We start from the raw sequence: 15,749 nt of genomic DNA on the forward strand, positions 1-15,749 counted from the left end.
ATATTGAGTATATAAATTAAAAATAATTCAAAAGTGATTAAATTATCTGGAATTTATAAGGTATTCTACACATTTTTCGCAAAATCATATTAAAATATAAAAAAACGATAAAACACACGATTGAGCTATTTATATAAATTATTTAGAGCAATTTTTAAATTTTAATAATCTAATTCTCCGTGAAATATATTTCAGCATGTGTAGAATATTCATCCGAATTCCCGATAATTTTGAAAGATATTAGGGAGACTTGAGTAAGACAAGACACGTGTTAATTGATTATGTGAATTGACTTCAACATAATATAAGTTATATGAGCGAAAACTGAAATTTAAAAATTGATGATGACGAATATTAATAATAAATGGAATAATTCTTCAGATTTAATAAGGAGGCAAGTTGTTTATAAAAAACAATTCCATGCTTCATGGCGAAAAGTATAATATAAGGATTTAAAAAACAACCGTAAATTTTTGTCCCTCTAATATAGTGAATGATTTGAGGTCGAACTTAGATACGATTTCGGCCAGTCTTTGTTCCAGCTCTTTACGGGCGATCTGTTCATCTACGTGAGTAAGCACGCATCTTAACCCGTCGAGGGCTTTTATTACCTTATCATCGTCTTCTATATTACTTACAGCGTGTTGTTTTTTGCCTTTTATCATTATCGCAATATTATTTTAAAAGATGTCGAGATTTTTATATATGAGTAAAATAGAAGAGGCTAAACCAATAATACCAAGATTCATAAAATTACAATTTTATCAGATGACTCAAAACGAAAATTTAGATGTAAAATGCGCCCAGCAAATTAAGTTATGATATCACTAGATCTTATTATATTATATGAGAACACTTTTACCACACCCCCTACCCGTGACATCTATAAAATTAAGTGATATTATCAAATTGTGTAAAACGAATACCTTTGTTAGCTTTGATAATTGATTCTAAAAATATAGGATATTTGGTAATTCTTTGGGTAATAGCTAAAATACATTCAGGGACACTTTTCCTCCGGCATAAATGATGAGATAGGGCTTCCTTCATAAAATTAAAATATTTATTGGATTAAAAAAATCTATAAAAATAATATCCAAAAAAGTTTAACGAAATAATAAGTGCATTCTTTTTGATAATTACTTGCATAAAAGAAGGCATATTTTTATCAGTTTTAACGAGTTGCTTATAAGCGAATATAGCGCTTTTGTGTTCAGAACAAAATATTCCGTATTCCCGTTTCATATTGTTGGCCATTTCTCCCGAAAACTATAAATTCAAACAGAATATTTTATTTACTTTTATAAATATTTTCTTGAATTGTTAATTTGAAAAAAAAAACTATTTAATTCTGGATTAGTATCGTGACAAATTAGGGATTTGGATAATCTTTCATTTTTATTAATATTTTAATCAATGCATACTTGATCCAATAAAACATCTCCGATATTTTCAACGATAGGAGCGGTGTCTTGCCTCTTTTTGAGATGTTTATAAAAGCTTAAATGAATGTCAAAGAGATTGGAAACGTGAGGGAAAAGTGTTTTCAATGTTTCGTCATCGATTTGCAGAATATTTTTCATAGCAAAGGAATAAATCTAAACGATGAAATATTCGATTAAATAATTTATATAAGTTCCACTATTTCTTTCTTTTAAATATACTTGGCTATCTGTTAATATATTTTATCTAGTCTCACTAGGATCCTTATTAAAAAAGTAGTAAAATATTAATATTAGTTTCCTCATACTTAAACTGTTAAATTATTAGAGTAGTATTCTTCATCATAAACATGTATGATAAATTATCCGTAACTAGGCTTGTTAACTGTCTAATTAATATTTTTTTGTATTTTATAATGAGACCTATCTTTTCAGACTGTAAACTTGATTTTCTTATATTTGTAAAATGTTCAAAATTTGCTTTACCTTGTGTTAAACAAAAATTTGAAAGTATTCCTCTTTAATTTGAATAAACATATCGCATAAATAAGATGGTATAAAAATTTTACCCATAAAGCCCTATATTTATAGCTTTGGTCATAAAAAATCCAAATTTTTAAAATAAATCTGATTATACAATTTTTTTGCCTTTATAAAAATTAATGATTTGGTATGAAATAAGTTTATTATTAAATGTCGACCTTTATAATTATAGATAATGTTTGCAAATGTAATCGCTCGGTTATTATTAGTTCGTGTATAATGTCCTGTCTTTTGATATCTTTCGAATTCATGTGCTTAATCATCTATTTTTTTTTTAAAGTAATCATTTATTTTACGATGTACATAAATACTCAACGACCTGGTTCTAATTAGGACCATGGTCCTGATTTTGGTTTTCCGATAATAACATTTTTAAGAGATAACTAAAAATTAATACAAAATTTTGGTATTTTTCTATTTTATAATAAATCCTACCCTTTTGTCACCCCTAATTTTAGTCCAATTATCACTATCGTCCGAATTCAAACTATCGTAGGTCAAGAAGGGGTCATCGAATATATTAGGAAAATTTGATATGGATCTGATGTTGGTAGCGAAGTCGCCTATATCACCTACTCTATCTAGATCGGAATGATTACCGTAAACTTTATTAACTTCGAAGTTATTATTAGTTTCGCTGTTCCTGTTATTGATAAATTTAGGTTCGGGCTGGCCCGCGATGGTTTGGTTCACTGGAATTGCCGTGAAGCTATCATTGCTATCAATGTATTTATCCACTTCTGAAACAATGTCTTGGATGGTGGTCAAATGTGACTGAGAGTCATCAGGGGTGGTTTTATGTTCGGAGGAAGGAACATCATCGGGAAAAGTTTCTAGTCTATCGATCGGTAAATTCATTTCGGTATCAGTGTTTGTTTTTTTTTGCTTTATGACATTATCCACACCCAGACTGTGTTAAAAAATAAAGGATAATTTTTAAATTTGAAATGAAAATCTATTTTGGCATAGCAAAAAAAATCGAATTTATTTTTATTTTTTTCATCACACAATTAATATCTGTTCATAAAAAAGATAATAAAATAAAATCGAGTACAAAAAAAGTAGTTATTTTTAAATTATTTACTTTGAGATCATGCGAACTGGATTACCATACAGTTTTTTTTAATCAATTATTCATTTTTTTAAAATGATACAATTATCTTAAAAATCAATATTTCATAATTTATGTGAAAAATTAAAAAAGGGGAAAAGACCATCTCTCCGCTATATTTAAAAACAAGACAAAAATTTTATTTTGACAATAATATTGTATAATTTTTTTCAGATTTGATAATGAGAATTAGTTTCTTTCAAATACAAAGAAATGTATATAATAATATTATCTTGATAATTATTTGATTTTATTATGATCTCTCAATTTTCTTAAAAGTTTTAATTATATATTTGATTTTTTTTGTAATAAATACCATTTTTCATCTATTTATTTTTTATCTAAAATAATATTCAAGTTAAAGGTCTGCAACCGATATGTAAAGATGGGCTATAAAATTTAAACATTGGGCGGCAAAAAATATTTTTAAAATAATGGACAGGCAGATGAATTAGAAATAGTTTACAGACGGTAGCAGGACGGGCATATATTTATAAAAAATTAATTTTTATTTCATAAGTTTTAAATTAAAATATATTAAAATAAAATAAAGAGCCAAACAAACCAATAATTTTTAAACATTGGGGAAGCAGGTGGGTGGGTTAAACAAAAAATTTAACCAAATGAGTGGGTGGGTGATTTTCATTATGGGTGGGCGGATTCATTTTTTTACAATTGATGGTCTGGCTAAAACTTGCAAATTAAAGGCCTCTTATTCAAGTATAAAAATTATGATAAGTATTAAGGTATTAGGCCTGGGCAGTATGTAGTGATGCAAAATCGCTCCTTTTGAGCCGAAAAACAGCTAACATAATATCTTAGCCAGAAATATATTGCCTATGCCTCAAGATTCCGATGATGGATGTCCAAACCTTTGCGTCATCTCTAAGCAAAATCTTCAGGCTTGTGTAATATTTATCTGGATAAAATACTGAGTTAGCCATGTTTAAAAATAGGCTCAAAATCACTAAGTATGACAACTACTTGTATCTTAACTTTAAAAAAAGTATTCTACTATTATATTATATTGTTAGAATATTCTATAAAATATCCATTTTATCCATTACAATAATGTACACAAATATAATTTGAGTTTATGATAAAAAAATATTAAAGAACAAAATTTTCTTTTTAATATATTCAGAAACTGTTTAAAGGTCAGATATTATTACTGATATTATTATATTACATTAAATAATATAAGAGATAGATAAAAATATATGCATATTTGCTATTAATATTTCATTTCAAAACTTTACTAACCATTAAATTCCATAATAACTTGTATAAGGTTTAATAGTCTAGAAAAAAAAATTATGAGTAAGATTAATAGGTTGTAAAGTAAAATATCATAAATATTTTCTTTTTAAAACTATTTAAAGGTCAGTTAAATATGAGTCCCACATAGATCTGGACAAATTTTAAAAGTAAATTAGAGAAGGAAAGTCATGATTTTTGTTGGAGTAAATCATAATAAAGTAAAAGAAAACGATAAAAGTAAAAAAATTTCAATAGACGGTGAAGTGAGTCAAGTTGAGCGGAGTCTTCTATCTAAGTCCATGATTTAATCAAATTCATTAAAATCATTTTTGAACAAGAAATACGATAATTTTCTTTGTTTGTAATTTAAATAATTATTAATTATAAATAAAAACATTTTATTATATCATATTTTACATAAATGTTATAATTAATTATTAAATTTTATTAAAAATGATTTCATGTAACTTTGTTAATCCTGGAATAAAATTAACCATTTTAATTATGTTAATTTAAGTAAGAATCTATATTTATATTAATTTACTCTTATTTAAAAAAATACATTTATAAAGTTTATATATAAATTAAAGGTGTACCGATATCCCTTTTTGGAGGCCGATCAAATGTTATATTGAATTACCTTCCTGATATACTAATCCGATTTTGTTCGTTATACATATTTACATTTTAATCTTTCAATGTACTCTTTTATAATATACAACCATCTATGACTATACAATAATATAACCAGAAGTGATTTAAAATATACTATTACCAAATTTTAATTAATGCATCATATTAAGCGTAATTGTTCAGTTATATTTATTCAGCAAATCTAAAAATATGTTAATTTTGATAAATCATTTATTTATACTTAAAATTGTTGTATTTTTTTGCTCCTAGTCTGTTTATCATGTAGTATCCCATCTAGTCTATTCATGATCAATGTAAATTATTTATTTAGTTTTAAAAATACTAAATTATGTATTTTATTATTATTTTTTTAGCATAGTTTGAATTGATTAGTTCGTTTTTCTTTAAATTTATCACTTCAAATAATTTAAGAAGCATATTCTTAAATTGAATTTTCTTAAATATTAAATAAATTAAATATCAACGATGTAATATTTTTTAAATTAAGACGCCATTTTATAGGATCGGAAAATATAATAATATCGGCTTATAACCGATTTTTAGAAAAAGATAAATAATAAACCCTACTCAAATGCAAAAAATAATGGTATCATAATAGAAAATAAAATCCACCATGCCAAATATTATCTCCGAAATTGAGTCCTAGTGGTTCCAACTTTGATGGAATGATGTCTAAGCAGAAAATTCCAGCAATAATCGAATCTACTGACTAGTGACGTGGGTGGCGGCCTTTTAAGAAGCGGAAATGATGGCCGATGCTGTCGACAGGACACTGATAGTTTGCAAGATGAGAGAGTCATAAATATTTTCATAGATACCATTAACAACAAATGTAATGTCCTTTTAAACATAAGGCATTAGATAACGCAGAAAATCCTAGGTTTTTATAATCTCACCATTCATCTTTTTTCCAAAAATTTAACACTATGTATTATAAAAATAAAAAATATTGCATGTCTTTCGTCCTGCTCCTCTATTCCAATGTTATTAGTGTTAGAACTTTAAGTTAAAATTTCCCATGAATCAATACTCAACCTCAAATTCTCGCTATGTTCCTTGAGGAAAGCTGCTTTCCCTAGCAAATTTGGAATATAGGCTTTCGATCTCTTTGTCAATAACAAAAGTTAAACAATTATCAACACTTTTACCTACACTAAAGATCCTCTGAGGTTGACACTAGACCTGTGGAAGTCAAACGCCCCAAATGCTCTCTTGCCTTTATCCTCCAATCAACAGTAATGCTTACATCATTTCGCTGAATTTCTTTACTGGAAAGTTGTTTTGAAGGGTGTTTCCTCGATCTTTAGCCCAGATATCACCTCCAGAATAAATCAAAGTAGTGATTTTTCATCAATAATCCAATATGTAATCAATAAATAGCATGAGGCTATTCCTAGCTCCAACCGAACTTCGGATAAGAATATACCTTCGTTTAAGCCACCACCCTCTTTATTGCCGCTTCTCAAAAAGTTGCCATCCATGCCACCAAGCAGTAAATTCGATTATTGCTATAGCTCTCCGCTCAAAAAATATTTTATTAAAGTTAGAACCAGTAGGACTTAATTTCGGAGATATTAGGCCTGATAGAATGACACTCATTCCATGGAACAACGGAATTCTGCTAGCCTGGGATCACACACGCGTTGATGGTGTTGTACCATTCATTAGTTCAAATATTTGGTTAGAGTGGAAATTAGAAAAATCAATAAATATAGTAATATTCCTAATATCACTTTAATCCCCATTGTTTCCGACACGGTGCTTCCGAATTAAGAGCCCGGGATTTCTTCAAAACACTTGGCCAAAAATAAGGAGTCCCCTTGTTGTATTTCTTATCATTCTATGGTTGTTTTATGAAACTTTAAATAGGACGGTTGGCCATAGTATACAGATATGTAAGTGAAATGTTCAGGGAATGTGTCGCAGAAGGAAGGAATAATGTGGCTTCTCTTAAGAAAGTTAAATGCATTATTAGTCCAATTTAAAAAAAAGAAGTCTTATTAGATTGATGTAGATGATGGCGTGTAATGCAGCCTCATACCCTGCTGGAATAAAGCATAATTCATAGGGTAGTAAAATATTTGAGTCTTGATTTTAACCGCCAGTAATAATTTTGAATATGATTTTTTGGATATGATTTTTCGGAGATAGACCCAATATCGATAGGACGAATACCTTATCTTTTTTGGAGAGTACAATGAAGCCGGGCACCAAAATATTAAGGGTAGAAATGCACAGTGAAACAAGGTTATTAAAAATATTGGAAGCATTATTAAGGCTGATATTAGGCTGACTTAGCATGGAATGAATGGCTCTGTTAATGAGGTAAATTACTCGGAAGTATTCTAGACTATCCAATAATTTTTTTTATTATTTTGGGGTATTTTATAATTTTATACATTAATGATAATATATAACTAAAGGAATCGAAATTCAATTTTTTTGTAATCTTTAATTACAAGATAGAATAGCCAAAAATTTAATATTATTATTATCTGCAACAAAAAATAGAGTTTGAAGTTGCGGGACTTCCAGGTACAGATAAAATAGTCTGAGAGTCATTTAATGGTACCGTCGTTTGAGAGTCCTCTAACCCTTGTAATCTAGTGAGAGTCATGACTAACTAAATATTATAATAATCTTTATAACTCAAAAATTATGAAACAAAAATTTTTTATAGACTTTTATTATATGATAAATATAATTTATTTTGGGGGCAATCATAAAATAGAATCATTTTTCAAAAGTAAATTTGTGCTAGATTTATCTTATATAATTGGTGATAAAACCAACCCCCTTATACTCTCGGCATTTTTTACTCTCTAATTTAGGACGATCTCAGCTAACTATAGTTTATAATTAATGAATACCTTAGTAAAGGATCCAAAAAAAAACCCTGCGATTAGAAGAAAGGCCACATGTTTTCTTCCTAAGTATTTTAAAAACTAAACAAAAGAGGGAAGTAAAAAAAAACTAGTCATACAATAAAATATAAGAAAAATAATCCAAGGGCAAAAATAAATATAAAAACAATATTTAACAGATTTAAACATATTTAACAAGTCACATAAGCAGTTTTGTTAAACGGCTCGATTTATCAGATTTTTTAAAACGGCTAAATCCCAAAGTTTGGAAATTTTACTCATTGATGATGAATGAAAATCTGAACATCTATCTTAATGGCGAATTTTCAAGGTTTAGATAATGGTAAAAATAAATATTAAAAAAATATTTAACAGATTTAAACATATTTAAAGTCACATTTAGGCAGTTTTGTTAAACGGCTCGATTTATTAGATTTTTCAAAACGGCTAAATCATAAAGCTTGGAAATTTTACTTTAATGATGAAAGAAAATATGAAATTGGCGAATTTTCGAGGTTTAGATAATAATATTTTGGCTAAGATCATGATATATGTTTTAATAAATCCGCTAAATCGAGCCATTTAACACCACTAAATCCAGCCATAAAAATTATCCATATTTTAAAGGGAATGATTAATTTGTGGAAAAGGAAAAAACAAAATAAAATATGTTTTCTTATGACATTGTTTCAATAATAGAATGATATAAAAATTAATATAAATATCGAATCAGTGAAAAATTTGTCACTCGATACAGACCTATAAATTATATTATAAAAATTAATTTAGAAGATGAATAAATAATAGTATTTTATATATAATAAGATTAAAAGTTATAAAAAAAAAGTCTTAAGATTTTCATACGTTTCACCAATGAATGATTGAATAATTAATATATAAAAACAGATAACGTCATTTTTTTTAAATATATTTTAAATTTATTTTATTAAAAAAAGTTTCAAATATACATATTTATAATTTGAATATAATTCCGATTTAAAAACGTATACAATTTACAATAAAAGGATAAGCTATATAAAAATATAAAAATCTATATTATTTATTTTATTCATAAAAATCAGAGACCTGCATAGGTACCATTTGTACGGCCCGGCCCAGATTAAAAAATTTTCGGCCCGGCCCTGGTTTAAAAATTTTAGGGCCCGGCCCGAAATTTAAAAAAAATTTTTAAGGCCCGGCCTGGCCTGGATTTTTTTTAAATTATATTCGACCTGGTATATACAAAAAATTCATTATTTCGTATTTTATCATATTTTTCGGCGAGTATTATCATTAGCTAATGTTGTTAAACGGCTCGTTTTGAGCCGATTTTTAAAAACGGCTAACTAAATAATTTCGCCAGAAAAATATTGACTAAGCCTCGAATTTCGATACTATATGTCTAGACCTTTGCTCCTTCTATGAGCAAAATTTTCAGGCTTGCATAATATTTTTCTGGATAAAACACTGAGTTAGCCGTTTTTAAAAATCGGCTCAAAACGAGCCGTTTAACAACCACTTATATTTTATTTTTTTTATTCAAAACAGATATTTAGTATATTACAAATTGATACTATAAAAAATTTGTGTAAATAATATTTTGAGAATATACGATGAATTTATAAAAAAAATAAAAATGATATTTTAATTAATAAAAAATATAACATATATTATATAATAATATATATAATCCTTTGCGTATTTATTCCATGGCAGGAAAACTATAATTTTATTACGTAATAGATACTATGAGTGTTAGCTAGTGTTAACTTTTACCAAACATTATATTAATCATAACTATATATAATTATTATAACCATATCTAATTGACGAATATAATAATTCATGTTGTATAAATTTTTAAAAAAAATACGGCCCGGCCCGGGTATTTAAAAAAAAATTTTTAGGCCCGGCATGGGTTTTTTTAAAAAAAAAATTTTCAGACTCAGCCCGGGGGCCTGCAGGTCTCTGATAAAAATAATTTTTTATAAGAATCAATCAGAAGAGAAGAATATTAAAAATAAAGAATAATACCATTTCGAGAATATTTTAAATACAAAACCTTACGATAAAAAGAAAATTTAAAAATTAAAAAAAAAATCATAAATAAATTTAATTATTAAATAGCCATAAAAATGGATATTAAAAGATTTTAATGTTTATGAATAATTATACTCCCTATTTAAATATGTATTCTTATAATTAATATTGCTCTTTCATAGGTGATCTTTTAAAAGGTTATTTCCATTTCTAAAATAGAGATTGGTGCTAAATATCAGGGATGTGAACCTGAACCCTTGTATTTTGGCTCCCGGACCCTTTTTAAAAGTAGAGGGTCCAAGGGTTCTAGGTGTCATAAAAATTTTTAAAAATAAAATTATTTTTATAAAAAAAATATAAATTTTTTTAAATTTTATTAACCTTTTTTGTGGAATCATTTATTTTATCTTCGCGTTTTTCTTTCAATTTTCTTCCTGGGCTTCCATTTTATTTAGAGATTGATATCATTAGTGTAGGTAATAATATTTTATTATGTAAATTTTTTAATATGCTATGTTATTGAAATGTAATAATATTTTAATTTAAATGATAATGCACAACACGTTCGTCTTCAATTTGTATGATGCTAGAACGATTATTAAGTTTGAAAGATTTCTGTAATGATTTTATTATAGGAGCATGTGAAGTCATTTTGTCGGAAGATGATTGTTGTCAAATAAAGGACCTTACTAGTGTATTAGTTCCTTTAATAATAACAATATTAAGATTAAAATCAAAACAATTATGTTTATTTGATTTTTATGGTATATGGATTAGATGCCGATTAGATTTAGAAAAATAGTCCTTTTTATACGAAATAATAGAAAACATAAAAATTCGAGAGCAACAATATTTGCAAAATAGTGTTATACGCTTCTATATATTTAGACCCTCGATATCAAGGTTTATTGAGTATTGAGCAAAAACAAATGGCTAAAGACCATCTTAAGGATTTATGGCATACTCAAAACTCCATTATTTACAATATATTGGAGGCTAAGACAATACCTACTGGTAGTAGTGATAATAATAATGATAGCAACATTGATGATCTTGAAATTTTACTTTTAGAAGAGAAAAAAAAAATCAAATTATCATCAGATAGAAAGGAGGATCAAAAAATGCCGATTGCATCATTAATAGTTAAGTTCTCAGAAGTTAAGATAATAAATAAGGATATAATATTTTAAAATTCTAGGAAAAAACAATATATCCAGAATTATATATCTTATCTAGAATCTTCATGGCTGTACCGGCATCGCAAGTACAATAATTTTATAAAGATAACTATCTATTTTAGGTAAGGGTATATGTGAATTTGCATCTGTCAAATATATTATTGTCTAATTTATGTGGAAATTTCAAGGATGATATTTTAGAAGATATTATGGTGATTGAATAAAACATTTAAAATATAAATTATTTCATTTTTAAATTTTTCATTTGTAAATTATGAATATGTGAAGTATAATAATAAATGAATGAAAAAAAAATCTTATTTTGAGTCATTATTTTTATGTTCCCTGAACCAACCCGGACCCTGGTCCTTTCCTGTACCCGAACCCTTTTTTTGTCGAAGGGTTCACATCCCTGCTAAATATTTTAATGTTAATTGTTATTTATTTAAGCAAGTAATATTAATATGCAATTAAAATTATAGTAACTCTAAAATAATTTTTAATGCTATAATATAATTTATGGATACTCCTCATAGAGTTGGGTAGTACCGCGAATACTTGTATCTAAGATACAAGATCCTATAGTATCTTGTACTCAGTATCTTATTGACATTTTTAATAAGATACTAGTAAGATCCTTTATTTTGAAAAGAATCTTGTATATTTTTCATTTTCTTTAAAAAGATACAGATTCTTTTTAATATTCATGCTTAAAACATTACATATCACACAATGTAACTTTACTTTCTTCGTGAAATCTTGTATTATTTTCTTTATTTTTTCCTGCTATATTTTAAATATATTGATAGCCAAAATTAGTTGGAAATTTTACAGATCACAAAGATATATAGATTAAAAATAACAACACTAAAACTAAATAAGTAAAGGTTATATTTTATATGTAATATTTTTTAATTTATAGAATGTTTAACATTTATAGTAGTGAAGATGAAATTATGGAGATAGGTTCTCCTGAATCAAATCCGAATCTTAAAATTCTAGATGGAAAATTTTATAAAGTAATTCATGTGAAAAAGGACAAGGTACAAGCCGTGTCAAAATTTCTCAAGTAAAAAAGTTATTAAAGGTTGAAAAAACTCCTCTACAAACTTTGTTAAATATTTTAAAGTATATTATATGTTGAACATGGATTATTATTTTATTATAATGGTTATTATATAACGCAAATTTTTATGTTACATTCATTTAACACCATTTATATAAACTTAACTTAATAGTTTCATTTAACTTAACTTGATAGTTTCATTTAACTTAACTTAATAGTTTCATTAAATTATTTAATAGTTTTGCGATAAAATTATTATAGTTCTTTTTAGTCATATATTGTAGTTAAACATTTTAAAATATATTTATTAAATAAAAAATTTGTCTTATCTTCCTTACTCCCTGCCAGCCCTTTAACATGGTGGCAGCGGAATTTACAATTTTAAAATCTTTTAAATTTATTTATTTTACACAAAATAGAATTTAGATCAAATGGATAAATCAACAACGAGGACAATTGTTAAACTAGATATCAAACTAGACGAACTTATTAAAATTGGGCTATGATGACTCACAAAATATTCTAAATCCATATATAATATAATTTTAGCTACTGGTACATAATCAAATTGATAAAAAAGTTCTGATTTCATTCTAAAAAAAACATGTAAGAAATAATTAATTTGAAAAAGTAAAAAAAATTTATTAAAATTTTAATTATAAAATCTCTAAAATATTTATAAAATAAACATATTATAAAAATAATATTATGATATTATCTTTTCAGGAGTATAGCGGCAACATGCAGTCTTATATTGCTGAGACTGAGAATTTTTTTAAAGATAGTAAGCTCAAAAGTAGTTGTGAGGCTATGCTATTAACTGTTAATTTACCAGATAATATCTTTAGCTTAATTAGAGCCATGTCGACAGATGAGGAGTTTGAATCTCCAGATGCTTTGCTGAAAAGGCTCAAATGGATATATAATATTAATGACATAAATCTCATAAATAAAAATATTGATAAACATATAATTAATACTTATAAATTAAAGGAAATTTTTGTTGACATAATATCATTTGAAATAATTTTAGTATCTAAATATAAAAATGATGAAAATATAAATATACCCATAAGATCACATGGTGAAATTTTAAAAGAGTATTAAAAAATTAATAAAAATGAAATAGATGAAATTCCCATATACAAAAATTTAAAAAAATAGAATCCAAATCATTAAAGCTTGACACTTACAAATATAAAAAAATCAAGAGAATAGACAATACAAATAAACATTTACCTTATATAATTAATGATAAAGTGCACGAATTTTACAAATTTTAAATACAATAAAATATAAATTACGTGTAAGTAATAATGACTACTTTAAAACATTATTTTTATTGAAGATAAAAGAAAACAGTAATTTTGAGTTATTATTTGCTTTAAAAAATAAGGGAGTAAAATTTAAAAAATAAAAATAATTGAAATATGATATTAATAAAAAAAAAATTATTATATAAAACGCTAAAATTCAAAATATTCCATGATTCTATATCCCAAATGATGATTCTTATTCCATAAATGATTCCTATAAATTATCTTTATCACGTTATTTCTATTATTCCGAAATTATTTCATTCGAGTTAAATTAATCATGATTATAATATCAAGTGATAAATAAATACAAATGATAATAAACAACGAGATGATGGTCAAGCAAACGATTAGACAATCAGAATAACAAGCTGCATATAAGCCAAAATGATGAAGAAACTAAATAACTACTGAACCAAACAAACAACACATCACTATCGATTATTTTTTGCAACAGCACGGATACTTCATAATTTACTAATGACAATTTAAAGATAAACAAAGAATTAGAAGAAACTGACATCGAAACATATATACATAAGATTGTTATCAAAGAAAATACACACTCTGATCTAAAACGTTTGGAGGGAGCAAGACAAGATAAGATGCCAAATTTTTCAAGACAAAACTATGACAGATTTTATGATCAAAATAGATGGGAAACTCCTTGAACACAAAAGATTTACATTTAAAGAGAACCTAGGCTGGGTTCCTGTAGAGGGTGGAATGTTGAACATGGATTATTATTTTATTATAATGGTTATTATATAGCGCAAATTTTTATATGTTACATTCATTTAACACCATTTATATTAACTTAACTTAATAGTTTCATTTAGCTTAACTTGATAGTTTCATTTAACTTAACAGTTTCATTTAATTATTTAATAGTTTTGCTTATATATATAAAGGATAAAATTATTATAGTTCTTTTTAGTCATATATTGTAGTTAAACATTTTAAAATATATTTATTAAATAAAAAATTTGTCTTATCTTCCTTACTCCCTGCCAACCTTAACATTATACATTTTTATTTTATAATTATTAACATAATAATACCTATACTTAAGTCCCTCTTAGATAATTATTAAAATTTTTTATAGAAGATGGTTGATTATTAAATTAAAATCATTTCGCATATATATTTTTTAGGGGTGTATCGATACCATTTTTTAGAGGTCGATCCGATATCATATCTAATTTTGTATTCTGTAAAGATACTAATGGTTTTTATTTTTAATATACTTTTTATTAGTAAAACATATATAATTTAACTATACCATAACTTATGTCATTTAAATATATTATAATGATCAGTTATAGTTTATATTCAATTCAATTGCAATTCTAAAAGTATATAAAATATTTTTATTGTTAAATCACTTTTATATAATAAGTAATAACATTAATCTATATACATATTAAGTAATAAACAATTATATTATTAAATTTGAAATAAATATTTAAAATAATATTTAACATTAATATTGCGAAGATTTCTTTTTAGAAATACCAATATTTCCAATTTATCAGAGGTCAGCTTGCGGCGAAAGTAACTGTTAATATTACCAGCTTCACTAAAAACAGATTCTGAAGAGATTATCACACACTTTTATAAACAGAATGCGCAAAAAAATAACAATATGGTAGAATGTTTATTAATTAATTATTATTATTAAAAAAATATACATAAAAATGGATTTCGATTTTATTTATAAAAATAAATGATTTTAGATATAACTATTTTTTAAAATTTTATTTTTGTTAAAGAAGCCATTTTTATATCGGATCAAATTTTATAATATTGACCGATAATTGATATTTTAAAATGGGTGAAATATCGGCCCGATCCGATTCGATAAAAAATATCGGCACATCCCTAATATATTTTAATTTAATTATTTTAGCAAGTTCTTATTAGAGAAAATATTTAAGCTACAATTGGTATATAATATTAGATATTTAAAAGGCTCTTAATAAAATAATTATAATAAGGTATAATTTAACTTTATTAGTTACTTTTATTTATTTATGATATAAGTAAAATTACATTACAGTATATATTTACAAAATTTAATCAATTTAAAATGCATTAAAGAAAATTGTTATGTATTTAATAATTAAATAATATAATGTTGTACATTATTTTCATATTTTTTATATATAATAAATGATTTTGCAAGAAATATAATAAAAAAATTTTAAAAGAGATTTAAATTATTTATATAAATATATGGTAATACAAATCCAAGAATTAATAAGTCATATTAGAA

At 25.4% G+C, this 15,749-nt stretch overlaps 1 protein-coding gene across 7 annotated transcripts in view; it reads right to left on the bottom strand.

The window, feature by feature from the left end:
• LOC135929066 (protein PF3D7_1417600-like) overlaps positions 1–15,749 on the bottom strand; it is an 86,289-nt gene that overhangs the window by 13,409 nt on the left and 57,131 nt on the right. For all 7 annotated transcript variants that reach the window (XR_010572472.1, XM_065465554.1, XM_065465556.1 and 4 more), the window contains 6 exons: positions 2,421–2,895; positions 2,144–2,248; positions 1,425–1,598; positions 1,144–1,269; positions 927–1,044; positions 465–655 (listed from right to left, as the gene is read on the bottom strand). Coding sequence is in view for 6 of the 7 variants with exons in the window: in XM_065465554.1 (XP_065321626.1) it covers positions 465–655; positions 927–1,044; positions 1,144–1,269; positions 1,425–1,598; positions 2,144–2,248; positions 2,421–2,895 (1,189 nt within the window). In the remaining variant the exon portion in view is untranslated. The remainder of the gene's footprint in view (positions 1–464; positions 656–926; positions 1,045–1,143; positions 1,270–1,424; positions 1,599–2,143; positions 2,249–2,420; positions 2,896–15,749) is intronic.

The sequence above is a fragment of the Gordionus sp. m RMFG-2023 genome, chromosome 4 (genome assembly GCF_954871325.1).
Source record: "Gordionus sp. m RMFG-2023 chromosome 4, tfGorSpeb1-WG-v2, whole genome shotgun sequence".
NCBI classification, from domain to species: domain Eukaryota; kingdom Metazoa; phylum Nematomorpha; class Gordioida; order Chordodea; family Parachordodidae; genus Gordionus; species Gordionus sp. m RMFG-2023.